The following is a 27,914-nucleotide window of genomic DNA, read 5'->3' on the forward strand; positions in this document are numbered from 1 at the left end:
ATTATTTCAAAGTCAAAAATATTATAACTTTTACAATAGTAAATGTCAGTAGAGGGGGCATGGGCAATATACATAACCTTAACATTTGTACCCCCATAATAGGCTGAAATAAAAAAAAAACAAAAGTAAATGTCAATAGATATAACTTACATAAAAGCTCTCTGAGGTCCTTGGTAACTATAAGAGTGTAAAGGGATCCTAATACCAAAAATATTAGGAACTACTGATATAGGATATGTAAATAGGATAGGAAATTTTCTTTCCTTTAGAAACTTAAAGAAATTATTTAACCTTTATTTTCTGTACTCTCTGCCTTATGCTTGATGTCCTCCTTACTCAGGAGCAAAGGAAAGTGAGCAAAACTCTACTTACTCCAACAACAAGTCCCTCTGAATAAGATGTCCAGTTTGACTCATTCACTTCTCCACTGATAATTTTATCTATGGTTAGTGTAAAACAGTCTTTGAAACCACAAATTTTTTATAAACTTCATAAAGATGGAGACTTAAAACTTGGGGCTGAGGTTCAAGAAAGACTGACCTTCCAGAGGAAAAGAGCATCCCTCAGCTTGATTTTAATAATGAAGGAAGAAAGTCATGGTTAATTCAGGGATGAAACCTTACCTCTTTTGGTGCCTGGAAGTTAAACTATTAGGCTGCATTCTCATGTAATATTTTTGTACATGTATTGAGTATCTTTTTTGCTGCCTAGAAGTGACATTTTCTTACTAAGATTAAAATCTATCCACACTATGATGTATCTTATAACTTTTTGCATCATATTTTATAGGCTCCCAAATACCCTAGTGAATTATAGAGAAAGTTTCCTTTCCTTTAGAGAGAAATTATATGTCTGTGAAGATGTATTCCTTCAGTAGCAATGATAGAGGGATAACATCATAGAAAGGAAGGACTCGGCCTTGCTCTCTGTGCACAATTTCTGCATTAGACCTTGAAGTCTAAAGCAACACATTGGCTCAACTTACTGGGTCACCTCTGGCACATCCCTTAAGTCTTCTCTTCCCTGGTGTCCTTATCAGTGTCGTTAATCCCATCCAGAGAACAGGCCAGGGATTGATTTGCTCTTTAAAAGCTCTTTATTTTTCTGTATTCTCCTCTCCAAATTGTAAGTAAAACTTTTTTTGGATGCTGCCTTCTGTTTAGAAGGCTCCGGCAGACTTACTTGAGTGCTTATCCCCTTGCTGACAGGTGGAAAGACGGGCAGGGTGGATGGGGGCTGCTAGCCTTCTTCCAGCCGGTGAAGCATCTTACGGGGATCCAGCCCCCGGGAATAGAATGGCCCTTTGAACAGCAAATGCAAAGTACTGATTGTTGGAAAACATTGACAGCTGTTGCTTTCTTTGACTTTTTAAAACTCTTCATTTTGTCTTTTTTTTTCCCACAAGAGGGTCCAAAGGGTTTACTAGACAGATTCTTCATTTTAGATAGATCATGAGTTTAATTTGCTCCTGACTTAATTTTTTCCCATTTGAACTTTCACTGTATTTTTTTTCACTGAACAAAACAGGAGTTCGGTAAAACTCCTTTTTTTGTCTGTCTTCTTTCCCTATCCTTCTAAACTTCTCCAAGAAATGACTGGTAATCAGAATTGTTCATGTCATATTGTAAAACACTTTGATGAATGGATTTCAGTGCCTATAAAATTATTTATGGGTTGGCCTCTACCAAAACATAATAAATGCTTAGCTATCACCTATAAAGTTAATTTTGGCCTAGGCGACTACAGACCTTTCATGTAAACTTTAACTTAAATTAAGTATACAGTATTTCCCCCTCTGAGTTTTTGCTTTCCATGGTTTTAGTTACTCACGGTCAACCACAGTCTGAAAATATTAAGATATTTTGAGAGAGAGAGAAAGTGAGAGATCACATTCACATAATATTTATTACAGTATATTGTTATAATTATTTTGTTTTAGTAGTTATTGTTGCTAATCTCTTACTGTGCCTAATTTATAAATTAAACTTTATCACAGATATGAATTTATAGGGAAAAACATAGCATAAATAGGGTTCAGTACTATCTGTGGCTTCAGGCATCTACTGGGGGTCTTAAACATGTCCCCCACAGATAAGGGGGAACTACTGTGCTGTCCCCACCCAGGAACCAGAGTTATATGGAGCGGGTGGGGGCTTGTGCCATTGGTGATCCCTACTTTTCTTGAACACTCTCCTAACGTGACAGCTGATAATCCTAAAACATTTATACACATCCAGGATGTGCATGTTAATATTAAAATTTTATCTTTTTTGTCCTTTTTCTTACCTTTCCTCTCAATTTTATAGGGTGATATCCATGAGGATTTTTGCAGCGTTTGCAGAAAAAGTGGCCAGTTGCTGATGTGCGACACGTGTTCCCGTGTGTATCATCTGGACTGCTTAGACCCTCCTCTGAAAGCGATTCCCAAGGGCATGTGGATCTGTCCCAGATGTCAGGACCAGGTGCGGTGGGTGTGTCAGATGGGTGAGGGGCCAAGGAGGAGAAAGACACCACCATCGGGAGGAATTCCTTTCCTAGGGAATGGTGCAGTCTTCTCTCTCCCAGGTCTTCTTCTCCAGGCCCCATCTTCCCTGTTCACAGCCCAGCACTCAGGAACATAACCTTCATTCCCACAGAGCTTCTCTGTCGTAGTGCTTGGGTGGATAGACTCTAACTTCTTCCTTGTATTTGAAATGACTTATCTTCTTTTTAAAAGTTCATTCTGCCTCATTCTCTAAGAATGGACCAAACTTAGCATATGGTTTTGAAACTCTTCTTTGGGAATAAAATCTTTAAAGGAAACTGCCCCGTTGATTAATTAAAATAACAGCCATTTCACTTTTAACCTATGTTGTCATCAGGCTCAGAGAACTGACTGTAAAGTGCCATCTTCATAGTTCATGGACTTAAAAGACAGACATAATAGGGACTATCCTAGCCTCCTCCCTCCTTCTCTGTTTGGTTTCCTATCTCTTTTTCTCAACTATCCATGTATCTTTATAGTGTTATGATTTTTATTACAAGCTGTCTCAAGTCTTTTTTGGAAGTAGGCAAAGTATAAATAAAAAATAAATAACCCAGTAGCTTAGCAAGCATTGGGATCCTGCTCAGTTCTTTGGAATCCTGATTTGAGAGAATTCTGGTTTTCCTCTTTTAATCTTGGTCCTCACGCTGCAGTCTCTGTGTACAGTAGATCAGTTCTTACTCTGTTCTATTCCTGATGCCATTTTGTGACCCTCTGATAATTTTCTACACAGGGTCTCGATTATACTTTAGTATTTGGAACTGATATTTAATTTCCTTGGACAAGCTATCTCTGAGAGACACATAAAGCTAAAATTGAGACAGGCAGCCCGTATCAGGTCAAGGACAAGACTGCCAGTGGCTGCTACCATCATGCTGATGTGCAGCGTCTGCGTTGGTGGTTCTGGGTGTGGGGAGTGGTTGGGCGTTGCATGTGTGAAAGGCAGGAATGCTCAGCCAAGTCCCAGCCTCCTCGTAAGTCTGGGCTCAAGTGTCTTGGCTGTTTTTGCCTTTGAACTTCATTTTCCTAGGCTGATATTTAGAACTCGTTAGTCTAGAAACTATAAACCACTGCTACCTTAAATCCTTCCTGGATTTTGTCTGCCAATAACCACTGACACTGTCACTTAATGTTAGATACAGGATGTGTGTTTAAACCTCCCTCTCAAGGTAAAATTCTAAAAATCTTTTCAGATGCTGAAGAAGGAAGAAGCAATTCCATGGCCTGGAACTTTAGCAATTGTTCATTCCTATATTGCCTACAAAGCAGGTAAAGAATTACCCATACCCCCTTTTTCATAAGACTCCTTTAAAAAAAAAAAAGTACTGGAAGGCAATATTTGTTTTATTTTTAAAAAGAAATTTAAAGTTAAAAACAAAAACCTTTTATTGAATGAAGTGGAAAGGTTTTGTAGCACTTTCTTGGGGAGAAAAAAATGAGAAGTGGTATCTTACTTATGTAAAGCCAGGAGGCCCAAACCACTGACAATTTTCTTAGCATACCTATGCATAGAAAAAGGAGAAGTCCAGGTGAGCAGGTTCTGTGTACTGTGGGAGCTTTGGGGAAAATATCTTCTTAGGCAAGCATTCCAAGCACAATAGCCTTTTCAAAGAATTAATTGTTGGCTGGTGTGGTAGGGGCTCACGCCTGTAATCCTAGCACTCTGGGAGGCCAGGGTGGGAAGGTCACTTGAGGTCAGGAGTTCCAGAAGAGTCTGAGCAAGAGTGAGACCTATCTCTACTAAAAATAGAAAAAAATTAGCTGGGTATGGATGCATGCGCCTGTAGTCCCAGCTACTTGGGAGGCTGAGGCAGGAGGATCGCTTGAGCCCAGGAGTTTGAGGTTGCTGTGAGCTAGGCTGATGCCACAGCACTCTAGTCCGGGCAAGAGAGTGAGACTCTGTCTCAAAAAAAAAAAAAAAGGCCGGGCGCTGTGGCTCACGCCTGTAATCCTAGCTCTTGGGAGGCCGAGGCGGGCGGATTGCTCAAGGTCAGGAGTTCAAAACCAGCCTGAGCAAGAGCGAGACCGTCTCTACTATAAATAGAAAGAAATTAATTGGCCAACTGATATATATATAAAAAATTAGCCGGGCATGGTGGCGCATGCCTGTAGTCCCAGCTACTCGGGAGGCTGAGGCAGAAGGATCACTCAAGCCCAGGAGTTTGAGGTTGCTGTGAGCTAGGCTGACGCCACGGTACTCACTCTAGCCTGGACAACAAAGTGAGACTCTGTCGCAAAAAAAAAAAAAATTGTTACAAACTGTTCCTTTTTATTTTTTTCAGCAAAAGAAGAAGAGAAACAGAAGTTACTTAAATGGAGTTCAGATTTAAAACAAGAACGAGAACAACTAGAGCAAAAGGTGAAACAGCTCAGCACTTCTATAAGTGTAAGTAAACCTCATGCCTTTAGTGGTAAATGTAGACCTTTCCAAGTACTTTATGTGTGGACCCATGGCTGGGTCAGGTCCTTTGGTTTATTAACATGATTAACTTTGGCAAATGCACAGTTTGTTTTCCAGTTAGAGTTCAGCCCTCAGGTACAGGTGGCCAGTTGGTATATGGTGCCTTCCCCAAGCCCTGGAACAATCCTCTTGATTTTAATCTGAGAGATTTTCAGTCTCCAGGCTGAAGAGATTAAGTAACAGCTATAGCAGTGTAGTCACCCCCTTGCATTTTCCTGACAGTGTTTGGGAGGAGTATAGAGCCTCACCAGATGCTGAGCAGACACAGACCTGGTGCCTTGTGTGATTCTTTCTAGTCACCTGAGCTAGTGGGTCCATGCTTATGGCCCTTCCCTCGCTCCCTTTCTTCCACACCATGCTGATTACATTTCCCAGTTTTCCTGACCAGTGTGAGGAAGAGGGGTTTCTAGAGACAAGTATTGGAAGTAAGTACTGCCTAGTCCAGGTGGGAAAGAGGGTTGTATTTCCAGCAGGGGTACAGAGGCTCCTCACAGAAGCCAGGTGGCAGTCGAGCTGTCCCATTCACTTGCTTTCTTCTCCCCACCATACCTACCCATGGTGTGCAGATTTAACGGCTCTGTCCCTGCCTAAAATAGAAGCCAGCAGGTGTGGGAAGCTGAGGGCAAAAGGCTGTAAATCTGAGTAAAAGGCTGCATCTTTTGGCCTTAGATTTAGACTGTCTTAGATTCTCCTAAATAGCATTGGCCCACCCCAAGCCCTGCCTCTAAATTCTTATTGACTGAATGAATGACCCCTGCAGTATGCCCTCAAATTGAATCCAGATACCACTGGAAGGTCATCTATTAGCATGACAGAAGCACATCAAAACCTGCCTAAACCAGCTTGAGAGTAACTGTGGGAACTTTTTTTTTTTGAATGACTTGTTTCATAGTATTATGGTAGTTATGTCAGTTTGGTTTTAAGTGCTAGTGCTCATGCGCACACAGTTGTATGACTGCTCTCTCTTGGCTCCCCCACCCCACCCCTGCCCCATTCCTTAGGTAGTAGCTGCAGAATTAGGCCTAGGCCTGCACACCAGCAGTAGAGGGGGTCCTTTTACCTGGACAGAGAGAGAGCTCCTCCCCTCAGGGATTGCCAGGCCTGTTAGAAAAGTAGGAGGCTCAGTGCCACTGCTCTTCTCATTCGCTGCAGAAATGCATGGAAATGAAGAACACCATCCTGGCCCGGCAGAAGGAGATGCACAGCTCCCTGGAGAAGGTAAAACAGCTGATTCGCCTCATCCACGGAATTGACCTCTCCAAACCTGTAGACTCTGAGGCCACTGTGGGGGCCATCTCCAATGGCCCGGACTGCACCCCCCCTGCCAACGCCGCCACCTCCACACCGGCCCCATCCCCCTCCTCCCAGAGCTGCACAGTGAACTGTAACCAGGGGGAAGAGACTAAATAACAGAGCCCCTCTAGAAGCCACGGGATCCCGGCGGCAAGGAGAGCAAAACACTGAAGACTCTAGAAAAGCAAAGCCGGATTTCTTCTGGAAAGTGCAGAATTCTTTTGGTTCTTTGGTTCCAGAGAGAGAGAAGATGCTTGTGCCAGGTGGCACCAGAGTTTGCCAATTGATCCTTCTTATTCTGTGTGTACATGCAAAGATTGGACCATGTTACATGAAATAGTGCCAGCTGGAGGTTCTTTGCCAGCACCATGCCAAGTGAAATAATATATTTACTCTCTCTATTATACACCAGTGTGTGCCTGCAGCAGCCTCCACAGCCACGATGGGTTTGCTTTTGTTTCCTTGGGCGGGGAGCAGGGACGGGCGGAGGGAGGAGAGCAGGTTTCAGACCCTTATTTGAGAGCCGTTTGCTTAGGTAGAGAAGATGAGTCCAAAGAGTGTGTGGGCTTTCCTGTTTCTAAACTTTCACTACTATAAAACCAAAAAAAGGAAATTGAGATTTAACCGACTCCAGTGCCGAGAAGAGGGAAGGGGAGTGGCTGGGAGGGATGGGGTGGGAAGGTGGAGTGACCAAGCAGTATTTAATATTGTCCCCAGGGGGCTAGAGCAAGGGAGGTGGATGCCTAGAACAGCCCATAGTTCTCCCCACATGCTCTGTTCCCCACACGGGGATCCCCACCACTCCTGAGTCCCCTTCCTTCTCTGCTTGGTGAATCGCATCCCATGGTGATCCTGTCGTGTCTCCTCTCCAAGAACAAGCAGAGCCAGGCCCTGGCCCGTGCCCAAGGCAGGGAAGAAGGGCGTGTGTGTCCAGGAAGGGAAACAGGTGGATCAGTGATTTTACTTGAAAACAAGCTCCATCCCTTTTCTATATTTATAAGAAGAGAAGATCCTAAGCGAAGCAGCACGCGACCCAGGTGTGTGTGAATTGAATGGAGACGTTTCTTTTCTCTTTTATTTTTGTTTTTGTTCTTTTCTTTTAAAAAAAGTTTTATTTTATTGTTTATTTTACTTTCTTGGTAACAAAAACTAAAATAAGGAATAGAAAAGCTGTTTTTCAGGCTGACAGTCCAATTAAGGGTAGTCGAGACCTTGCATGGTAGAATAGGAATCATAGTGTCAGTGAGGTCCAGTGAGTCTTTGTGAGTCCTTGTGTCATCGTTCGGGCACTGTTTTTTTATGCAAGGGCAAAAATCTTTGTATCTGGGGAAAACAACAACAACTTTTTTTTAAATTAAAAAGGAAAATAAACGATATTGAGGTCTTCCTAGTGTTACTTAAAATTAAGATCAAGGTAAGAAACATTGTAAAAAAAAATTACAAAAGTGCTATTTGTTTCCTAAAAACAGTGATTTCTATTAAAAAGGTGTCAGAACTGGAGAAAATGCCGTGTAGTTATAATTTTTTAGCACAGAACCTGCTGATCATGATGACGTGTTGCTGTGTGTGTCTCTAGACTGGTGGGCTGGCCTCCGTGAAGGTGCCCCACTACTCTCCCCTCCTCAGAAAATACTGTCCTCTCTTCTTGGTGCAGGGATCTTGTCTCTGTTTTTGAAGCCCAAATGGAGTGTGGATGGTATCAGGGCCCTACCCGTGGTCTCCTCAGATGTTGCTAGAGCAAAAGGCTGGTGCCTAAATAAGATCCCTTCCTTTGGTGCTGCTCTTGGTCTTTCAGCCACCAGCATTATGAGTGCCTGGGGACACCTTTGAGGGAAGTGGCCAGTGGACGTCAGTGGTGCTTTTGCACCCTGGCCTTGGCGGGAGGGTATGGGGTGCAGACTGGCTGCATCAGCCCTTGGTGCTTAGAAAGAACAAAGGACCAGTGAGATGTCTTGAGGGTGAATTAGAGCCCCAGGGTAGCCTTGTTGTCTGTCTTGCCTTGGAAGAGAGGTGCAAAGCTCCAGCGCTTTCTCTGCCTGCTGGCTCCAGGCTCCAGAGATGGAATTTACTACACTCCACCCACCCATTCCTGGGTGAGCCCTGGCTAGAATTGCTGTGCTTGCCTTGGCTTGGACTGTCGTGGCCTCTCCTTCTGGAGAAAACTAGGGTTCTGAAAGCTCAGACCATTTCTCTCTTCTTGCCTAGTGGGAATAAGTTGTGTCAGAAGCGTGCTCTTGCTGGAGACCTTTGCCCATTGCGTGCCCCTAGGGGTTGACAGGAGGGAGGCCGAGGCTCTGTACCCAGGTCCTACTGGAACATCTCCCCCAAGTCTGCCCCAGGACCTTGTAATGGCCAGAGTCTAGGAGTGGCTGAAAAGGCCCATTAGCTTTTCTTCCACCCAGTTAGGCCCAGAGAGACAGGTCGTGAAAACAAATGCAGCAGAGAGGAGAGGCTTCACAGAGTAAAATGTGTCTCGTCCACATCAGCCATTTCCATTCACCTTCCTGAGGATGCCAGAAGAGGGAATTAAGTTTGGCCGGACAGACCTCAGTTAGGCCCTGGCTGCTAGGCTGGTTGAGGAGGCCAGAGAAGAGTTCCCTTTTCTCATTCAGAAACCAAGGTGCTATGTCTCGTCAGGGAGCTTTGGAGATGCCTGGACGAGTAGAGGAATAGTTGGCGGAGAAGCGGAAGGCTGGATGCCTATCTCAGAGCTCTCCCCTGGGACTTGTCTGGGCCCGCAGGGGTTGCCACACAATGCCTGTCTGTTCCTGAAGGAAGTTGGGAAGCCATCACCACTAGAGGCCTTTGGTTGGAGAGGAGCTGCCTGAGGAGTCTCGGGACGGGGGACAGGGCTAGGAGTTGACCAGTGTTTTGCCTGCTGCTCTGAGCAGTGTCTACTGCACTCTCACTCCGCCTAAAGTTGGGGCGTAGATTCTTCCTAAGGCTCAGATGTGAGCTGTTTTGTGAGTTAGCTGGTATGGAGTACGAGATGCAACCCTGCCCCCCAAACCTACATCCTGGACTCAAATTCCAGGACACTGCTTTACTATAAAGAAAGGTCTCTCTTCTTGCCATGTCACTCAATCTCCTTTTCCTTTACTGTCATGACAGAAGAGCTCCACTCTCTTCCTCCAGACTGGGTGCCTGTGACCACCTGAGACACACACTCATGACACCACCACCCCCGCCACAGCTGCCTCCCCTTCCTTCCTCCTTCCCTCTGCTGCTCTTTCCCCATGCCCCAGAATTTAGCTGTTCTGATGGCCACTTACCTGAGACCAGCTGGCCTTGCAGTCACTTCAGAGATCAGGGAGTGGCTGCCCACTGGGCCTGACTGGGAGTCCCCTCAGTCCCTGATCAGGCATTGCGCCTGGAGGCAGTGAGGTCATGTTGTTCTCATCCCCACCTCTGCTTCTTGCCAGAATTGCCACCTGCAGGTTCTTTTTCTTTCATGGAGCCTGCTGGGTCTTGTCTTACCTCTGCTGAGCTCAACTGGATTCTGATTTCTTCCTTCCATATCAGGCCCTACGGGCTGAGTTATACCTGACAGGGAGACCCAGCAAGGGGCAGTCCCTGGTGGGGCCTGGCCTGTGTGGGACCTGTCTCTAGAGTATACGACATGGCCCGGCAGCCTCCAGCCAGCACCCTCCGAGTGCTCAGTTTCCCTGCAGGGCTGCTTCTCTGTCCCAGCTGCTGCCTGGTTCAGGCCCGGCAGACGCTGTGAGTGGAGGTGGCTGTACACAGCTCCTCCCGCCAGGGTGACCGTGTTTGCAGGGCACTTCCAGCAGAGCCTCCTCAGGCTCTCACCTCCAATCCCCCAGCTCACACAGCTCTAAGTGGTTTCCTCCCTTCATTCCCTTCTAGGGTGTGGCCCTCCATATTTATCTAAAGGGCCAATTTAGGAGAATTTTACCCCAGGGGCAAAAGGCCTTTAGGGGAGGTAATAGGATGGATCGGAGCCCAGGTACATTTTCCAGGCCCTGGGTTCTCCAGACCCTATGGCTTCTGTTGGGTAGAGGCGACTTTGCTCTGTGTAAATGACTGCAGACCTTGCCCCCACCCCGCAGCCAGGCACCCTTGGCAGCAAGCAGGAGTCCCATTCTCACCGACTTGCAGCTTGTCCTCTGGTCAGCTCCTCTTCGAGAAGGGAGTGGGTGGCTCCTGGGAAGCGCTCCGTCCCTCCCACTGGAGTGAAGGGGAGCAAGCAGGGTTATACAGAGCACCAGGGTAGGAGTTCATAAAAACAGTTCTTGGAAAGGGAAGGCAGGGCTCACGATTCCACTTGGCACCCCCTCCCAGAGCCCTTCCTCCCCTGGACTCCACCCCACAGCAGCCTTTGGCCCCTCACCTCCCTCCGCGCTGGTCCTCAGCCCAGGGCGAGCTGCAGTCAGGCGGGACGGGCAGGCCAGAGGTCAGCAAGCTCTGAGCAGAGAAGAGCCAGCCAGACCCCAATCCTGTCTCTTGTCCATGCCCTTTGTGATTTCAGTCTTGGTAGAACTTGTATTTGGAGTTTTGTGCTTCAAAGTTTTTGTTTTTGTTTGTTTGGTTTTTGTTTTGAGGGGGTGGGGGGGATACAGAGCAGCTGATCAATTTGTATTTATTTATTTTAACATTTTACTAAATAAAGCCAAATAAAGTCTCTCGGCCTCATGGTGTTGGGTTTGGGGCAGGGGAGGGTGGGCGAGAAACATTCCAGTTCCAGCCCCCACCCTACCCGACTTTCTGGGAGGAGGTTCTTGCCCTTGAGGGCCTGGGCCCTCCTGACTCCAGCCAGACTCGGAACCTTCCCTGGTCCATGAGGCCCTTATGCCTCAGAGAACCAGACCTTGATCCCCCAAACCAGGAGGAACATGAAAAGAATTTTTAAAAACTTTAATTATGAAAAAGGAGTGTATAATTGAAGATGGGGGAACCAGCCCCAAACCGGCTGGGGCAGAGGGAAACCAAGCCCAGCCTTAGATTAGCAGCAAGGGGAGGACCCCAGGCCCCACCCCACAGAGGCTCCACCTTAAATAATTTAAATAGTGGCAAGGCGGCCAGGTTGCTCCAGCGAGCCAAGGAAAGGGTGAGCCCATGCCTGGGAGGCTCAGGCCGGGCTTCCGGGCTGTTGCAGGGCAGTGAGGTATTTGAGGGCGGCAGCCCCATAGTGGCGAGACAAGTCCTGGTGGAACTCGTCCTTGAGGGCCTGTAGGCAGTCACGATAGGTGGGGCTGGAGCGGAAGCGGGAGATGTCAAGGCTTGGAGCATGGGGCAGGTGGATGGTGAAGGCCTCGGGCAGCACCAGGAGCTCATATTCCTGCAGGGTGGGGCAGAGGGACAGAGGTTGCTGGGTTGGGGGGGAGACGCAGCCCTGGGGATCAGGCTTACTCTGTAGCCCCTAAGAGCTGAAGCAAGGGCCAAAGGGCAGATGATTTTAGTTCTACAGAAGGGAAACTTCTAACAGTGCTGCCTAATGGTGTGGTCCACCATGCACAGGTGTGGTGAGTTCCCTGGCTAGAGGTGTTCAATCGAAGGTGGTGGGCGGCAGCAAGACACCCTCCTCACCTGTGCATCTAGCTCCACAATGTGGGCCACCTTGTTCCAGCCAAAGCCCACGAAGCGGGGGTCATAGCGGGGACAGTCGCGAGGCACCACCACATAGGGCTCATAGTCAGCTGCCCATTGCACACGGTATGGGGCCTCAGCCTCCCGCCAGCGGGTGTAGTCCGTGGGTGCATGGCCCCGGGGCCACTCGTGGTACCTGTGTGGCAGGATGGGATGGGGAGCCAGGCTGAGGCCGGGAGCTGGGGGCAGTGGGGGCCGGTGTGGGGAGCAGCACTGGGCGGAGCAGCCTGTCCTACCTGAAGGTGTGGAGAGCACCAGCATCCAGCAAGGCCAGCAGCTCCGCCTTGGAAGTGGGGAAGCTGAAGCGGTAGTGCAGGGTCTCGAATGCCGGCACCACCAGGGCCGCCTTGCGCCGGCTGCCCAGCCCCAGCTGCTCGATGGAAGCCCTGGGGAGCAGCACACGTGAGCAGGAGAGAGGAGCGGGGCCTCTGCCACCAGAGCCCAGCCAGTGCTGCCACAGGCAGTGACCATGGGACCTCATTCCCAAACCAGCCTTACTTGATGCCACCCTGATACCCTGATGGGCCATGAGACACAGGGGCGCCACTGTTGAAGCAGCCCTGGCCCCTCCTATGCTTTGTGGACATCTACCCAGTGTGACACAAACCCCATCGTACACAGAGCCAAAAGGAGCAGGACCATATTGGCTGTGGGTCCATATCCACCCCTCTAGCGTTCCTCTCCCTCCCTCCAGGCCCACCTGAGGGAGTCGTAGAGGGAGTAGGCAGGCAGAAAGTCAACGTCACTGAGGAAGACGTAAGGCGTGAGGGCCTGGGCCAAGGCTACGTTGCGGAGCTGGTTGATAGGGTAGAGGGGACCCTCGCGGTACACCACATGGTAGGCCACGTCCTGCCGGGCAGAGAGCACTGGGGAGGCCTCGACGAAACGCAGGAACTGCTGGGCCTCTGCGTCTGTCAGGTACAAGGCCAGGCTCATGGGGCCCGGCCAGTGCCTGCACAGGGCTTCTAGCATCTGCAGCCTGGGCAGGGGCAGGGGTGAGGTCAGCCCAGGCCATCCCTCTTGCACAGGAACCCAGGTAGGGCTGGAAAACCTCCCCAAAGCTGCTGGCACTAGCCCCAAGGGGTACTGAGCACCTTCCAAGCCAGTCTTATTTAATCTTCACAACTACTCCAGCGGTGGGTACTTTCTCATTTGACAGATGAGAAAACTGAGGGCCGGGGGTATTAAGACTTGCCCATGGCCCCACAGCTGCTAAGGGACAGTTCCAGGCATCAGAACAACTCCAAAGCCCAAGCTCTTTCCACCATATCCAATGTCTCCAACTTCTGGAACTCCTTGAGGGACAGGCAGGTCACTCACAGCACCAGGCTACCAGGTGAAACCTCCTCTCAGAAACGCCCGATCCTAGCCATGCCGTGCTCCCTGGGGATGCCCTCATCACCCTCACCGGTCCATGGAGAGCTGGGTCACCAGGGTGACATCGTGAGGCCGGGGGGGTGGCGGCTCATGGGGCAGAAAGGTGATGTGCACACGGTGCACGGTGAGCTGCTGCTGCCGGAACTCAAAGCAGGCGTCTTCCTCGTCCAGTTGTGCCAGGGCCCGCTGCAACGGACATGGGTCAGGGGAGAGAAGGACTGGCACTGGGGCAGGATGACATGTCCCCAGACAAGACTGGGTCCCGCCAGAGCAGAGAGGGGCAGGGCCTCCACAAGGTAAGGGAAGATGGCGCTCTCTCACCTGCTCAGCCCCAGGCAGGGGCTGGCCGGGGCACCCGAAGAGCTCTCTCCGCAGCAGGTTCCCGTCGTACTCCATGAAGGTCAGATAGAAGTTGCGGAAGAATTCCACATGCTTGTTCTTCACCCGAAGCTTCTTTGGTGAGTTCCAGTGGATCACCTGGGACCCAAAGGGTGTCCACGGGGGTATGGGAGCAGGAGTCCCCATCCTTGGCCCACTACTGTCCCACTCACCTTGAGGTCAGATGCCTCAGAGTAGCAGCGCTCCGCCAGCGTGTGGTCCGACAGCTGCACGTTCCAGATGCAGGGCAAGGGCTGCACCAGCCCCGGGTGCTCCTTGATCACAGCATTGAAGATGTCCTGGGCAGAGACAGCCATTGCACCTCAGCCCCCAGCCTGCCACCCGCCACCCCCCACCAGGGTTTCCCAGACCTGGTCGGCCAGTGAGGTGGCGGGCAGGGTGAGGAGCTCCCGGCTGGCTGTCAGCCTCCACATCTGCTCCCAGCCGGCTCGCCGCAGCCGGTCCAGCTGCAGCAGGATCACCCCTGCCAATGGGGAAAGGTTGACATGCCCACCTGGGACAACCAGCTCCTGGGGGCCAGGGATCATGAAGCTGCCTTTTGCATGTTTGTTTGACTTATTGGTATTTTCTGACTGTTCAGACATGATTATGGACTACTTGTGTCTACAGTCCATCTTCTTAGGGGTGAGGGGAGGCACTGTACACTGCCCAGCTTACAGAGCACCTCCAGAACCATCTCACACTCCACCGAGGCTGTTAAAATCATCCCCATTTAATGGATGAGAAAACTGAGGCTCAGAGGGACCATGCAAGTTGGCCCAAGTCATCCAGCCTTCACAAGCAATGTTGGAACTGTTTTCTGACTCTTCATCCAGTGTTACCTCCACAGCACTATTCTTCCTGGGGGGACTTCCTAGCACTCTGCCCTGCCCAGCCCCTGGGGCCCGAGGAACAGCAGCCCACCCTCCTGCCTCCCCCGACCACTATCCCCACCTGTGTTAAATCCCCGACCCAAGGCAGGCCAGGGCCTGTGGTTCTTCCAGAGGTTGCCCAGGTACCAGTCGCTCTGGTTCTCCACGAGCCCAATCACCTGCTTGTCTGGGAGGGAAGGGCATGAGGGAGCTGCCTGAGGCTGCCATGGGACCTGGGCTCAGGATTAGACACAGGGGGTCCTGGGTAGGCCAGGGGCCCAAGCCTCTCACCAGAAAAGTGAGCAAAGAGTGCCCAGAGCTCCGCGATGTCAGAGGCAAAGGTGACATCAGTGTCCAGGACAATGACTCGGGCCAGGTCAGGGGGCAGGGCACCAGGGAGCACCAGCTTCATTAGCCCGTAGAGGCCAGAGTAGTGCTTGTTGGGGATCCAGGAGACCTGGGGCTGTTGGGGGAGGGGCAGGGCATGAGCTGGCAGAGAAGGGCCTACACATGCCAGAACACACTCAGAGGGACACAGTGGGGAGAAGGGGTGAACTCCAGAAAGAACAAGGGGTTTGAGCTGCAGTGGATTTGAAGGGACTGGGGATTCTCCTCCCCCTCGCCCCAGCGTGAGGGAGGAAGGAGAGGGATGGGCACAACTGGCAGGAGTGCAGAGAGGCCGGGCTCCTGCCTTGAGCTCCTCAGCGTCATAAAAGCTGACACGGACAGCGGGCACCATCCACGTGTGGAAGAGCGTCTCCAGGATGTTTCTGGCCACGGCATCAGTCACCAAGTGCAAGTGCAGCGGATTTTTCCTTTTGGGGAGACAGGAAGCCTGAGAGGCCCCAGCAGGAGGAACACGGGACAGCCGCCACCCAGGGGGCTGAGAGGTGGAACCACCATCTGCTAAGTGCTTTTCCACACCAGCTCAGGAGATTCTTACAACCACTCTTCAGGAGAGGAAGGGGACACTGTCCTTATGTCACAGACAAGGAAGCTGGAGCCGAGACCCAGTGACTTGCCCAAGACTTTGTCCCTTCCCCACTCTGACCCACCTCCTCTGACACCTGCTGTACCTGTAGAAGAGCATGGACTTCACCAATGTGATGACCTCTCGGCTGGAATTATGTCCCGCACACACGATGGCCACATGCAAGAGCTGGGGAAGGGACACCCAGGTTGGCAGCAGTCTCCCCCTCACCCACTAGACAGCTGAGCTGGCCTGGCCTGGCCTGGGCGGTGTGGCCCGCCCGGAAGCAGAGCCAGGGAGGAGTTCGGGGAGCGGCAGCAGGATCCAACTCTCCATTTCACACACGGGGAAACTGAGGCCAAGAGCAGAGTAGGTGTGCACCCAGGGCGCCCCCAGCTGGCTGGCCAGTGCCAGGGCAGACCCCAGGTGTGGTGATTCCCACAGGTGTCCAGGTGGCCGGGCTGGGGGCGCGGCGCTCCGGGATTCCCACCACCAGGGCCGGCGCACCTACCTCGCACTTGGGTGGCAGCTGCGGGCCGCAGTCGGAGCGGTTGTGGCCGCCCTGTCCCCCCAGCGGGTCTCCGTCGAGGGCAGCGGCTCCCCGCAGCCGCCCGTCTGAGGGGATACGTGGCGTGAGCGGGCAGGGGAGGCACCCGGGACCCCCGGGCTCACCCACCCGCTCGCGGCCCTCACACCCCGGGTCCCCACCAAACAGGAAGAATCCGAGCAGCAGCAGCAGCAGCAGCAGGAGCAGCGCGGCGCCCAGCGCCCGGGGGCGCCTTCGGGGCAGCATGGCCGCGGGCCGGGGCGCTCAGGGCGGCGCGCGACCCCCCGCTGCCGGCTCCATCGCGGGCCCTGTGGGCAGAGGAGGAAGAGAGGAGGAGGCTCAGCCCCGGGCGGCGGGACCGACGGCCGCCCGCTCATCCCTCCCACGCTGCGTTGCCACCCTCACCTGCTCCAGCTGCTCCGGGGCCCGGGCCCTGCGCTCCCAGCAGCCGGCCCGGGAGCGGGACCCGGGAGGCGCGGGCCGGCCCCGCCCCCAACCTGGGTTCAGGTTTCACCTCCGCTCTGCTGAGCTCGAAGGGGCGGGGAGACCCTCGGGGAAGGAGCTGGCACCACCCACTGCCCCAGCCTCTGACGGCCCCCCAGCCTGCGAGGAGTCCCGGGGACCCCCTTTCTGGGCTGAGTTTCCCACCAAGACACGAGGAAGGTTGGAGGGCGCGGGAGCAGCGACCCAGGAAAACCCAGTCCTGGCTACCTGGCCTTACCCCATCCCCCTGCTCCCTGCTTTGGGGCCCCGTCTCCGCCCCCTAACGTCCCCGGGGGATGGGCCAGTGACCCCGGACCCGGGATCAAAGGGACAGCCGGAGCACAACCGGAGTGAGGGGGAGGCGACCGGAATGCTGGGCCGCGGGGATCGGGGACACCTGCTCTGGGGACGGGAGGCGGGGCTGGCTGAGACCTGCCTGCGAGCCAGCGAACACCTGGAGCCCTCGCCTTCCTCCCCCTACTCGCAGTCCAGGTGGCCCGGCCCTGCCCGGCGGCAGCCCCGGCGCAGCCGGGACAAAGCACCCTTGTGAAGGCCGCTTCCCTCCCGGTAGCTGGCGAGGGGCCTATGCCGCAGGCGGCTAGGGCCACATGGGCAGGGCCAGGATCCCCCATCCCGTCTAGACGGTCGTGAGTGTGCCAGGCCTGGCCTGGAGCTCCCCCTCCCTCCTCCTATGCGGCGCGCCCCATAGCAGGCGCCAGCCTGGCCTCTGGCCCGGGAGCCGGTAGTGGGCACTTTGAACCGAGCGCACGATGAGCGTGCCAGGCCCTGTGCTACGGGTTTGGCACCCTCGCCTCAGTTCATCCTCACAGCAATCCTGTGCTGCGGCTTTATCTCCCCCAGAGAGTCGACGTGACCTGTTAGACAAGAATGCCCTCTGCCCACGCCCCCCAGGCCCACGCCCCTTCCCAGTCCATGGCCCTGGCCCTGGCCCTTCCTTGCTCTCTGTCCTGAAGGGGCCCCTGCGCCGCCCCAGGACTTGCCCTTGATGTTCCTCCTGCCCCGAACGAATGCAGCTTCTCAGAGGGCTGGCTGGCACCCATGGAAAGTTGGAGTCGTGTGCTTGTTTACTGAGTCTCTCCCTCCTAGACTGGATGCTGCTCATGGGACGGGGACCTTGTCTGTCTTGGCCTGGGCTGGGAACAGCCTTGCACGTACCAGCTGCTCAGTGTGTGTTGGAAGTGGGTGGGAATGAGAACCCATCCTCCCCTGTCCTGGAAAGGGGCTGGGGCTATGTCCTTTAGCTCAACTTCCAGCCACAAAAAGTGAGATGAACCTAAAAAAGCTGTGGGAAAGCTCTGAGACCCCCAAGTCTCCTCTTCAGGCCTTTCTGTGGGGCGGAGAGAAGGTCAGCTTTTGGGGCTTTGGAGGCCAGGGCTAACGGTTGCTATGGAGACTGATGGCAGCGCCTTGTATGTCTGTGAATTGAGAGGAGATGGGCGATGCCGACTGGGACTTGGAGCCTCCAGACTCCCTGATCCTCAGCTCTAGCCTGTGGCTGGCTGGCGTGGGGGTGGGCGATTCCCACCCCAATGCCTTCAACAGAGAGGGCTTGCTGGGTTACTGTGAGGGAGCCTGGCCCAGAGTAAGTCTTCAGTGAGGGGGTGGGGCGCTAGCTGCAGGCTGGGGCTGCAAGTCTCACTGGGTCACTCTTTACACTGGCTTCTCCTCTCCAGCCTCACCACTCAGGGAAACCTAAAGCGCTGAGATGCCCGCGAGTGTTCTGGGGGCATGGAGGGGGAAGGGAGACAGGTATGGGCATTTAACCAGATGCTGTTCCTCTAGGCCAGTTTGACATAGCTCTGCCCAGGACCTTGTTGTGTGACGGTGGACCAGTCAGGCCCCCTCTGTGGGCCTCTGGTGTCCTCATTGGCACCTACTAGACTCTCTCTCTTCCCATGCAACTTGGGGCAGCCTGAAGGAGGGAGGATCCAGCCCAGCCTGCCCAGAGGCCCTTCCAGCCCAGCCAGGTGGCCCAATGCAGGCAGGGGCCCAAGGAGCAAGGAGGGGCTCCCCTCAAGAGCTTCCTATACACGTGGCTATTCTTTGTCTCTGGGGCCTAATCAGGCCCAGGATCTAGAGAGGAAATTCAGGCAGCCCTGTTGCTGCCAACCTGGCTCCCCTGCCCAGTCCTAGAGGGAGGGAGGAGAAACTGGCTCCAGCCCCAGCCCTCTCATATTCTGTCCTGAGGAGGCTGCCCCTCTGTCCTCCATGCCTCTCTCCTCCCTAGAATCACAGGACCACCAGCCCTGGGAGTGCTGAGGAAACCCACATTCCCCCTCCTCCCTCTCTTTACTTCAGCCAGTGGGAGGACTGAGAGGAGTGGCCAGCAGTGAGATCTGGGAAATAAGTTCATTAAGATGGTGGGCTGGAGGCCAGGCATGGCGGCTCGCCCTGTAATCCTAGCACTTTTGGAGGCTAAGGTGTGGATTGTTTGAGTTCAGGAGTTCAAGACCAGCCTTGGCAACATAGGGAGACCCCATCTCTACAAGAAAACGAAAAATTAGCCGAGCATGTTGGCATGTGCCAGTAGTCCCAGCTTCTTGGGAGGCTGAGGCAGGAGGATCACTTGAGCCCAGGAGTTTGAGGTTGCAGTGAGCTATGATGATATGACTCCACTGCACTCTAGCCTGGGCAACAGAGGGAGACCCTGTCTCAAAAAGAAAAAGGTGGTGGTGCAGATCCTTTTGTAGTTCACAAGCTCAGTGGCTGGATTTTCACATTCATGTGTAAGATGTGCCTCCCTCAAACCTTCTTACTATTGATGGTGGAACGGAGTGAGGAAGGGAGAAAAAGCCCCACCTTGGATGCCCTGAGTCCAGGTCCTAATGCCAGTTGCTAACTTGCCTCATGACCAAGAAGCCTCAACATGTTACTACTCTTGCTGGGCTGTGGGCAAGAGAGAGGTCACTGCCACAAGAGACCTGCCCTGTGGCCTGTTTGGCCAGGGCCTTGCTGTGCCACCTGGGACAAGTTCTTTCCTGTCCTTGGCCTGCTAATTTCCCATCTGTGAACATGAGTTCATGGCAACCTGGCAAGGTTGCTAGGAGGAGGGTGAGTGAGCCTGGTCCCCAGAGGTGGCAAGAAATGATGTTGACTATGCCCATAGCCACCTCCTCTGTTCTCCAAGTCTCTGCCCTTCCTGAGGACCCTGGACACCTGTCCCTGGGTCTTCATTCCCTGGCGTGAGTAGGGAGTGGAAGGGAGGGTTGTGGCTTCCTGGTGAGGTGGGAGGCTTAAAGACGCCTAGACTCTTAGGTCAGACTAGACCAGGATTCGCATTTTGACTGGGCGTTCTTTCCTCATCTGGAGGTAGTATCTTGTGGCGCGGGTCAGGTAAAAGAACGTGCGTCTATTCTCAGGGTCCCCAAAGGCGCGTGCCACGCCCCCTTCCCCGCAGCCAATCCGCGGCCGTCTCCCCGGAGCGCCACCTCTGGCCGCTGCTCTCCTGCTGCCACCCCTGCCAGGCAGACTTCGTTTTGGGAAGGGATCCCCAGGAATCGCCCCATTCTCTGGGGCGCAGCTGAGGACTGGGACGTGCATCCGAGGGCCGGAAAGCGCTCTGAGATTAATTCCGAATTCAAGGATTAAGTCTGCCCTCAAACCATTTTATAGATGGGGAAGTCCGAGGCCCAGGGAAGGGAAACTCCCGCGCAGGTGCCCTGAACGGAGAGAAGCCTGGGCCAGCGTTTTCTCCGAGTAGGTGGGAGTGCAGGTGCACGCTCCTGGGGGGCACAGTCCTTGTGAGAGCTGGAGCCAAAGCCGGAGCACTAACTGTGCTGGCTAGGGGATCGACACTGCGCTGGGAGGTTGAGCTCCTCACTGCCTCAGTTTCCCCAGCACTACCTTTGGTGGGGAACGGGAGACGGGGCACTGGGCAAACGCGCGCCTGCTGAGAGGCAGTCCGAATGCCTTTAGGTGCTTAGGTGCTCCAAGTCTGATAGAAGCTCCTTTTTTCAAAGGACGCTCTACCTTCTAGCCCTCTAAAAGCCTGTCCTCCCGTTCGAGCCTCTCGGCGTTCTATTGGAAAGACTCGGTCTTCCTGCTCCCTTCTCTAGAATGAACTGCTCAGACTGCCGCCAAGCTTTCCGGGAGCATTAACTGCGCAGGCGCAAGCACAGTCAACCCGGAAAACGCAAGAACTGGGTCCCGACGACGTTGGGCGGGTCGGGGGCGGAGAGTGTGTTAACCAATGACTTGAAGGAGTACGGGGGGGAGGGGGTTTACGCCCGCAGTTGCTAAGTGCTACCCAAGTGGGAGGTGATTTAAGAGATGGGGTGAAGGGTGGTTCAATGGCTCTTCAAGTCACCATCCTTTTGGTCTGCGGAAGTTAAGTAACCGAGAGGCGGGCCTAGGACCGGAAGCAGGAAGGAGGGCACAGGAAGCAAGGCGCCGCAGCCAGTCGTACTGTCGGTCTGTGGGTCTGCCTGTGCTGAGGGCAGGATGGAGAAGCTGCGGCTCCTGGGCCTCCGCTACCAGGAGTACGTGACTCGTCACCCGGCCGCCACGGCCCAGCTGGAGACAGCAGTGCGGGGCCTCAGTTACCTGCTGGCAGGTGCCACCCTGACCTTTGATCCATCCCTTAGGGGCCCTGACCTATGACCCCAGTGGCCCCCTTCCCTGCGGAATCAGGGTAGTGATCGCTGTGCTTGAGAAGTCCCGTCCAGGTTCCCGTAGGGAGTAGGGAGGAGACGTCGGGGACCCGGAGATGAAGGGTTAGGCAAACGCTCACCGACACCTTCTGTACCTTCTCTCCAGGTCGATTCGCGGATTCCCACGAGCTGTCAGAGCTGGGTGAGCTGGGCTCTGGGGTGGGTGTCTGTTGTCCCCTGTCCTGGGCCCTCCATGTCCCCAAGTTAAGAGACATGTCTGGGGATCTTGACTGAGTGTTCACCACTGGTCAGGCGCAGAGCCAAGCGCCTTTCCTGCCTTTGCCAATTAATCTTCCCTACATTCAAATGAGGTGGGTACTGTTATCGTCCTTGCTGTCCAGTTAAGGAAACAGAAATACAGTGAGGTTAGGGAACAGTTGCTGATAATCCCAGAACTAAGATTCAAATCCCAATCTCCCAGATTCCAGGATTTCCAGGCTGTAACTGTCTCAGGAGCATTTGCCCACTGAGTACTGGAGGTGACAGTCCTGAAAGGATGAGCTGGGTTTGGAAAGGTAGAGATGGAGTAGACTCCCAGGGACAGGCTGCAGAATGGGCAAAGGCCAGGAAGTGGGACCACACATCTGTAGCTGTTTGGAGTGCAGTGGGTAGTTATAGGCAGCTGGATGGTCAGTGCTATCCTGTAGGGCAGTAGCTGGTTTGTCACTGAGCTCAACCCATCCTATCTTGGTCCAACCGCTCATGCAAGATCAAATTGGGGAGTGTGGAACGCCAAGGAAGTGGGCAGAGAGGCAGATTGGTTTCCACATAATCTGTGGGTGTCTGAGCACGGCAAGTGACAGGTGATCCTGCAGCTCTGGGGAAAAGGTGAGAGGGGTGGAGGCTGCAGAGCCAGCCTCTCAAGGCCACCCTCTACCCCTCAGTGTACTCCGCCTCTAACCTGCTCGTCCTGCTCAATGACGGGATCCTACGGAAGGAGCTTCGGAAAAAGTTGCCCGTGGTGAGAATTCTTCCAGGAACTGAGGGCGGGAAGCACAGGGACTCAGAAATAAAATAGCAACAACCAGCCCATGTGTGCAGCACATGTTGTGGTCTCATAGAGTGTGAGGCATGCCTTTGCCCATCTGAGCCTCAAACCGTCTCATTAGACGAGGTGTAAAAGTGTTAGCGACCTTTCCTCAGTTGAAGAAACTGAGCTTCAGAGAGGTGGAGTCAACTATCCCAGGTTATCCAGCCTGTTGGTGGTGGAGTCGGTGTTTGAACTCAGGCCTGCACACTTAGGCTTGGAAAGTGGAGAATCCATATCTCTTGTTAGAGGACTCCCATCCCCCTGCCCCATAAGGAGGGCCAGGGCCCAGGGGGAGCCTCCTGACCTCTTGGCTTGGGGTTCTTGCAGTCGCTGTCCCAGCAGAAGCTGCTGACATGGCTGAGCGTGCTGGAGTGTGTGGAGGTGTTCATGGAGATGGGGGCCGCCAAGGTGTGGGGAGAAGTGGGCCGCTGGCTTGTCATCGCCCTTATCCAGCTGGCCAAGTACGTTGGGACTGTGGAGGGCAGGACCAGGGTGGGGGTGACACAAGCCAGCTTTACAGATACTGCCAAGCATGGCACCTGCCAGCTAGCCATCTCCCCCTAACCCAGCCATATTCCCCCACTCAGGGCTGTACTGCGGATGTTCCTGCTGATCTGGTTCAAGGCTGGCCTCCAGACCTCACCCCCCATCGTTCCACTGGACAGAGAGACCCAGACACAGCCCTCGGGTGAGCTGCTTCCCCACTCTGGAGTAGAATGGGGCATAGGACTAATTAGTGGCTTTAGACTCCACCAGTATGAACACAGTGACGTCTATAAACTACGGCCCGCAGGCCACATGTGGGTGTTTTTGCCTGTTTGTTTTTTTACTTCAAAATAAGATATGTGGAATGTGCATAGGAATTTGTTCATAGTTTTTTTTATAGTCAGGCCCTCCAACGGTCTGATGGACAGTGAACTGGCCCACTTTTTGAAAAGTTTGAGAACCCCTGGTTTATGGAGTACATCTATCCCTGTCAACTGATTTTATTCTCATCACCATGTATCCTGCAGAAAAGAAAAAAAAAGATTAAGTTGGGGACAAAATCAGAACTTGAACTCAGGACTTTTGATGCCAGAGTCCTCATTCATTTTTTTGGTCTGCAGGAAGAGCGAACAGAGCAGGAGATGGGGGCTGCCAACCTAGTCTCTGGGCCTGCTTCTGTAGCAAGACCTGCAGCCTCGAGGCAGAGCGCCCAGCACTTGTCACCCCCTGGGCCACACACTCCTGACCTTAGTGGGGACAGTTCTTTGTGTTTCATCATGGTCATGTTGAAAGCAAAGGATTAAGAAGATATGACCTACCGGTGCTCCAGTCCCTGGGAAGTGGAGGTTCTTGGCTGGCTCTGGCCATAGATGCTGCTGACCTTTCCCCAGGCAAGGGAGGGATGTAGAACGCTTATGTCCCACGTTGAGCCACAGCCATTGGCTGTAGTTTCCTTGACTCAGCTGCAGCCTCAGTACAAGCTCAGCTGTTCTCCCTTATCCCTGAGCATTCACCACACACGTGTTCTTTGCAGACTCTACTAGAAACATGTCCTCTGACAGTAGGGCCTTCTGTCTATCCCTGCTAGATGGTGACCACAGCCCTGATAGCCAGGAGCAGTCATATGTGGGCAAGCGGTCAAACCGAGTGGTGCGCACCCTCCAGAACAGTAAGTGGAAGATGTGGCCAGACTGGGCACGAAGGTGCTGGGGTCCGCCTGGGCCTGAGGGATTGGCTTCCATCAGTGTCCACCTTCCTCCTGCTCCAGCCTGGGCCTGGCTCGCTCATTGGCTGCCCTTGCGTTCTAGCTCCGTCCCTGCACTCAAGGCACTGGGGAGCTCCCCAGCAACGGGAGGGACAGCAGCAGCAGCAGCGCCAAGAGGAGCTGAGCCGCGCCCCCACCCCGCTGGGGCTGCAGGAGACCATCGCAGAGTCCTTGTATATCGCGCGGCCGCTGCTGCACTGTATCCTTAGCGTGGGGCGGGCCAGCACCTTGAGTGGGGGATGGATTCAAGCATGGGCTGAGCCGGGCCCCTGTGCCAGAGACATCCTTGACGCCTTGGCCGTCAGTGCTCAGCCTGGGCCTGTGGGGTCAGCGGTCGTGGAAACCCTGGCTCCTGTCTGGTGTTGTGGACGTGACAAGGTGAGCCTGGGTGTGCCCGTGGGCCCTCCTCTGCACTGGGCTTTCCATGACAGGGCTGGCCTCACCTAGGTGGGGCGGGCAGCAGCCCCTGCTCCTCCCAGTGCTGTCCCTGTGGACACCCAGCCCAGATCAAGCCCCTGGCCCTTACTGTGTCCCCTGTCCCCCAGTCTGAGCCTCCTGAGTGACAGAAAGGGCCTGACCCGGAGGGAGCGGCTGGAGCTGCGGCGCCGGACCATCCTGCTCCTCTACTACCTGCTGCGCTCCCCGTTCTACGACCGCTTCTCTGAGTAAGGACTGGTCCCTACCTGTATCACGGAGAGGGCAGAGAAGCAGGCCCTGGGCTCCAACCACTGTTGGTGCCTTCCCTTCTCCCCTGTTCCTCCATCTGGGGTTCACTGAGCACCCACTATGTGTATCTTGGTGGCAGTCACCATATGCCAGCCCAGCCCTTCCTGCAGAGCTTTTGGGGCCATCAGCCCACGTATTCATGAGCTTCAACACCTGTTGGCAGGGCTGAGGACGTTGCCAGGAGGCCCGCAGGGATGGAGCAGGTGCAGGCTGTCCATAGCTTCTGGCTCATTCCCACACCTTCCTGCCAAGCGGTTGGGATTATCCTCACTGCTCAGAGGAGACACTTGAGGTTCAAGGATGTTGTGCAACTTAAAGATGCCCAGCCAGTAGAGTTAAATCCCAAATCCATGTTCTCTCTTGGCTGTCCCTGCTTTGACCTGTGCGGGCCCAGAGCCCCCAGCCTCAGCCACAGAGAAGCCTGCTGGGGGTGCATGGGGTGGCCCCGGGCCAAGCCCCCCAGGGCCTCCGGGGTGACTGCATGAGGTCAGACAGAGATGTGAGGAGGAGCCCCTGTGTAGCGCTAGGCTGGGAGACAGACAAGGCTCCCAGCACCCCCTTTGTCTGGGACTTAATGAACCCTTGCTTAAGAACTGGAATAGTAACTGGAGTTGCATGTAACATCCAGCCTCTGTTTTTTCTGAGAGAATAGGGAGTAGCCTTATGTCATATTATCTTGGTGAAAGTGACTTAGCCTGGCAGTTCCTGCTGTTTTCAGACAAGTTTGAAAGCTCGTAGGGCCTAAAGCCAAACCTATAACATACAGGAGAGACAACATTCCAGAGACAAGTTTCATAAGGAAACCCCCCTCCGTTGCTTACACTTCACAGGGGAAGCCTTGCAGTACCAATGTCCCCCTCATATGAACTGAGGAATTGTGAGGTGACGGGAATCTCACACCCTCTGCTCCCTGCCCTGCCAACCTGCCCCGCTGGTGTCTGAGAGCTGAGAAATCCACCAGGGAGAGTCTCGTTTGCCCAAAGGGCAGGAATAGGCCTGAAAGGAACAGTTGTCCTCCTCTGTCCCACTGTTCTCACTGCTCAGATGGGCGTATGGTCCCGGGAGCACACTGCCTTCCACATGTGTGACCTCGGGCAGTTATTTGACTCTCTGTGCCTCATTTCCTTATCTGTAAAGTGGGGATGATGAGAGAAGCCACCTCATAGGGCTGTTTAGGGGTCACATGACTTAAAACACATGGTAGTGAGCGCGTAATAAGTGTCATGTCTTATTTCTCCTAGTATCAACATCACCATCATCTCACCCGAGTTCCCCTGTGGGAAACGCTCATCTCTTAAAAAACTAGGCCTTGGTCCTGTCCCCTTACACTGAACCAGCTCGCCCTCCTCAGCACTGTGCCCCCTTCTGGGCCCTGACTCCTTGCTCCAGTGACACGTGACACAGCTCTTTTGCTGGACTGGGGGCTTCTCAGCAGGGTGGGGTTGTCTTCCCCTTTGAACCCTCCTCCATGCCACCTGGCAGTGCTGCATGTGTGGCCCTCTGGAGGGAAGGAAATGAGGGGCAAGGGGGAGTGGGAGGAGGCTGGCTGTGAGGTGCTGTGAGTAAGTGGCCCACCTGGGGCCGAGCTTCCGGCATCCCAGAGCTGGCGGGGAGGGCAGAGCCTGGAGTCCACCCCAGAGGTCTCGCCCTTGTAGACTGGGCCCTATCCTAGCTCCAGAAAGTTGCCGCTTGTCTTTTGGGATGCACTGTGTTTAGTTGGGTGGTGGGGGAAGGCTCCCCACCCTCCTCCTTTGCAAGGACCCCCCTCGCCAATTCAGCCTTGTCTGTGTTTATTGCTTCCACCCAGGGCCAGGATCCTCTTCCTGCTGCAGCTGCTGGCTGACCATGTCCCTGGCATCGGCCTGGTCGCAAGTAAGCAGGGGCGATGATTGATCATAGAGTGTGGTCGCATGCGGGGCTCATCTCCCTGTTGTCTGTCTCCTTGTCATTTGATTCTTGGCACAGCAGGGAGAGGAAGCCCAGAAGTCAGGGTTGGGCCATAGAGCCAGGGGTGGCTGGAAGAAGGACGTCCTGTGGAGGAGGAAGTATTACTAGACCATGTGGGGGCATCAGCCTTTTTCCTGTCGCAGTATCCTGGAGTGATGCAATGTGGGACTGTCTCACCTGAAGGGGGTTGTATGGCAGGGCAAGGGCCACCTCAGCAGAGCCACTGGGGTCCTTGTCTGTAAACAGGGCCCCTGCAGTGCTGCCTCTCCAGGGGGCTGGGGGGGGGAGCAGCAGAGCTCACTGCTGTGCAGGGGTAGGAGCTGCATTGGAGCAGGGCAGAGTGGAGTCTGGCCCCCACCTCACTCATTCCTCTCTCGTTGCAGGGCCGCTCATGGATTACTTGCCCACCTGGCAGAAAATTTATTTCTACAGTTGGGGCTGACAGACATCCCGGGAGTGGGGCGTGGGGCAGGGCCGCGTGCTCTGCTGTGCTGGGCAGGGGGTGCCTCAGCCGGTCAGTCCCCTGAGCCCCTCTTCCCTAATAAAACTGACTCTGGTAGTGTCCCAGCATGCGGCCTCTCCGTCCCCACCGCCCAGGGCGCCTGCCAGCTCCCCACAGCCCCACCCTGGGCTCTGCACACAGCCAGGGAGGCACTGCATTTAGTCAGTGGTCGCAAAGGCTTTCCAGCCTCCTCATTTGCAGGGACCCTGCCTCCCAACTCACAACCCCATGCCCTCCTAATACCCTCTGGACTTGTACTGCACTCTCCTGCGGTGGAGCCATCAGCTCCTGGGTGCTGGCCCAAGAGGGTGCCACTAGGACTGGGATCCAGGCTGCTCTGGCCAGAGGAAGCTGCGACTTAACTCATGGCGCATGGGGAGCTGCTGGCCCTGCAGCCACAGGAGCAAGCGCTGCTACTGGCTCGCCGGCCCAGTGAAAACAGACGAGGCTGGAGGCTCCTGGCGTGTCTTCTGGCCAACGTCCCTGTCTGTCCCTCCCCTGCAGGGCCCTGTGGCTCCAGCAGCCCCAGGCCATGGCACTGCCAGCCCCTTGTGACAGAGCCCAGTGAAGGGTGAGCCCTGCGGTGGTATAGAGCAGCACCTCTAGCCCTGAGTCGGGGGTGAAAGGCATTTCTCCCATAGGAAGAGGGTGTTGGGCAGCAGCCAGCGCTGGGCCGGTGCTCGTGCGGGATGGGAGCCGGCAAGGCTCTAGGAGAAAGCACAGGTTCGAGTTCAGGGGACACAGGCTGGGGTCTCCCCACACTCACCGTCGGGCTCTGGG

At 54.2% G+C, this 27,914-nt stretch overlaps 3 protein-coding genes and 1 non-coding gene across 25 annotated transcripts in view; 3 read left to right on the top strand and 1 right to left on the bottom strand.

The window, feature by feature from the left end:
* Window positions 1-10,919, top strand: part of PHF21A (PHD finger protein 21A) — a 194,016-nt gene extending 183,097 nt beyond the window's left edge. For all 20 annotated transcript variants that reach the window (XM_076001991.1, XM_076001992.1, XM_076001993.1 and 17 more), the window contains 4 exons: window positions 2,307-2,462; window positions 3,718-3,793; window positions 4,807-4,910; window positions 6,138-10,919. In XM_076001991.1, the coding sequence (XP_075858106.1) occupies window positions 2,307-2,462; window positions 3,718-3,793; window positions 4,807-4,910; window positions 6,138-6,395 (594 nt within the window). In that variant the 3' untranslated portion in view covers window positions 6,396-10,919. The remainder of the gene's footprint in view (window positions 1-2,306; window positions 2,463-3,717; window positions 3,794-4,806; window positions 4,911-6,137) is intronic.
* A 347-nt stretch (window positions 10,920-11,266) lies between these two features.
* LARGE2 (LARGE xylosyl- and glucuronyltransferase 2) lies at window positions 11,267-16,534 on the bottom strand. 2 transcript variants are annotated; one of them, XM_012790046.2, is made up of 15 exons: window positions 16,432-16,534; window positions 16,188-16,334; window positions 15,991-16,094; window positions 15,586-15,668; window positions 15,201-15,324; window positions 14,801-14,972; window positions 14,592-14,696; window positions 14,009-14,121; window positions 13,811-13,936; window positions 13,581-13,736; window positions 13,291-13,445; window positions 12,583-12,861; window positions 12,119-12,268; window positions 11,823-12,018; window positions 11,267-11,574 (listed from the first exon to the last, which is right to left on the bottom strand). In XM_012790046.2, exons 2-15 carry the CDS (start codon window positions 16,270-16,272, stop codon window positions 11,365-11,367), a joined length of 2,058 nt encoding a protein of 685 aa, XP_012645500.2. In that variant the 5' UTR covers window positions 16,273-16,334; window positions 16,432-16,534; the 3' UTR covers window positions 11,267-11,364. The 2 variants fall into 2 exon arrangements, with proteins under 2 accessions (XP_012645500.2, XP_012645495.2); XM_012790041.3 differs by having other exon boundaries at window positions 15,991-16,334.
* A 2,674-nt stretch (window positions 16,535-19,208) lies between these two features.
* On the top strand, window positions 19,209-19,310 carry LOC142870867 (small nucleolar RNA U13). Its single transcript, XR_012919191.1, has one exon. It is a non-coding gene; the product is annotated as a small nucleolar RNA U13 (small nucleolar RNA).
* Window positions 19,311-20,668: 1,358 nt separating this feature from the next.
* PEX16 (peroxisomal biogenesis factor 16) lies at window positions 20,669-27,199 on the top strand. 2 transcript variants are annotated; one of them, XM_076002000.1, is made up of 12 exons: window positions 20,672-20,726; window positions 20,895-21,082; window positions 21,286-21,321; window positions 22,064-22,140; window positions 22,537-22,670; window positions 22,797-22,897; window positions 23,783-23,863; window positions 24,003-24,158; window positions 24,265-24,337; window positions 24,505-24,624; window positions 26,493-26,557; window positions 27,016-27,199. In XM_076002000.1, exons 2-12 carry the CDS (start codon window positions 20,971-20,973, stop codon window positions 27,072-27,074), a joined length of 1,014 nt encoding a protein of 337 aa, XP_075858115.1. In that variant the 5' UTR covers window positions 20,672-20,726; window positions 20,895-20,970; the 3' UTR covers window positions 27,075-27,199. The 2 variants fall into 2 exon arrangements, with proteins under 2 accessions (XP_075858116.1, XP_075858115.1); XM_076002001.1 differs by lacking the exon at window positions 24,505-24,624 and having other exon boundaries at window positions 20,669-20,726.
* The last annotated feature ends 715 nt before the right edge of the window (window positions 27,200-27,914 follow it).

This window comes from Microcebus murinus, chromosome 4 (assembly GCF_040939455.1).
Source record: "Microcebus murinus isolate Inina chromosome 4, M.murinus_Inina_mat1.0, whole genome shotgun sequence".
Lineage (NCBI taxonomy): Eukaryota > Metazoa > Chordata > Mammalia > Primates > Cheirogaleidae > Microcebus > Microcebus murinus.

Coding starts and splice junctions, on each gene's coding strand:
- LARGE2 (XM_012790041.3), bottom strand. CDS start 16,272: ATGCTGCCCCGAAGGCGCCCCCGGGCGCTGGGCGCCGCGCTGCTCCTG. Junction 14,122..14,591: donor GGGTCGGGGATTTAACACAG/GTGGGGATAGTG, acceptor CCCCATTGGCAG/GGGTGATCCTGCTGCAGCTG. Junction 12,019..12,118: donor GGTGCTCTCCACACCTTCAG/GTAGGACAGGCT, acceptor CCTGCCACACAG/GTACCACGAGTGGCCCCGGG.
- PEX16 (XM_076002000.1), top strand. CDS start 20,971: ATGGAGAAGCTGCGGCTCCTGGGCCTCCGCTACCAGGAGTACGTGACT. Junction 24,159..24,264: donor CGCGCGGCCGCTGCTGCACT/GTATCCTTAGCG, acceptor CTTGGCCGTCAG/TGCTCAGCCTGGGCCTGTGG. Junction 24,338..24,504: donor GGTGTTGTGGACGTGACAAG/GTGAGCCTGGGT, acceptor CCTGTCCCCCAG/TCTGAGCCTCCTGAGTGACA.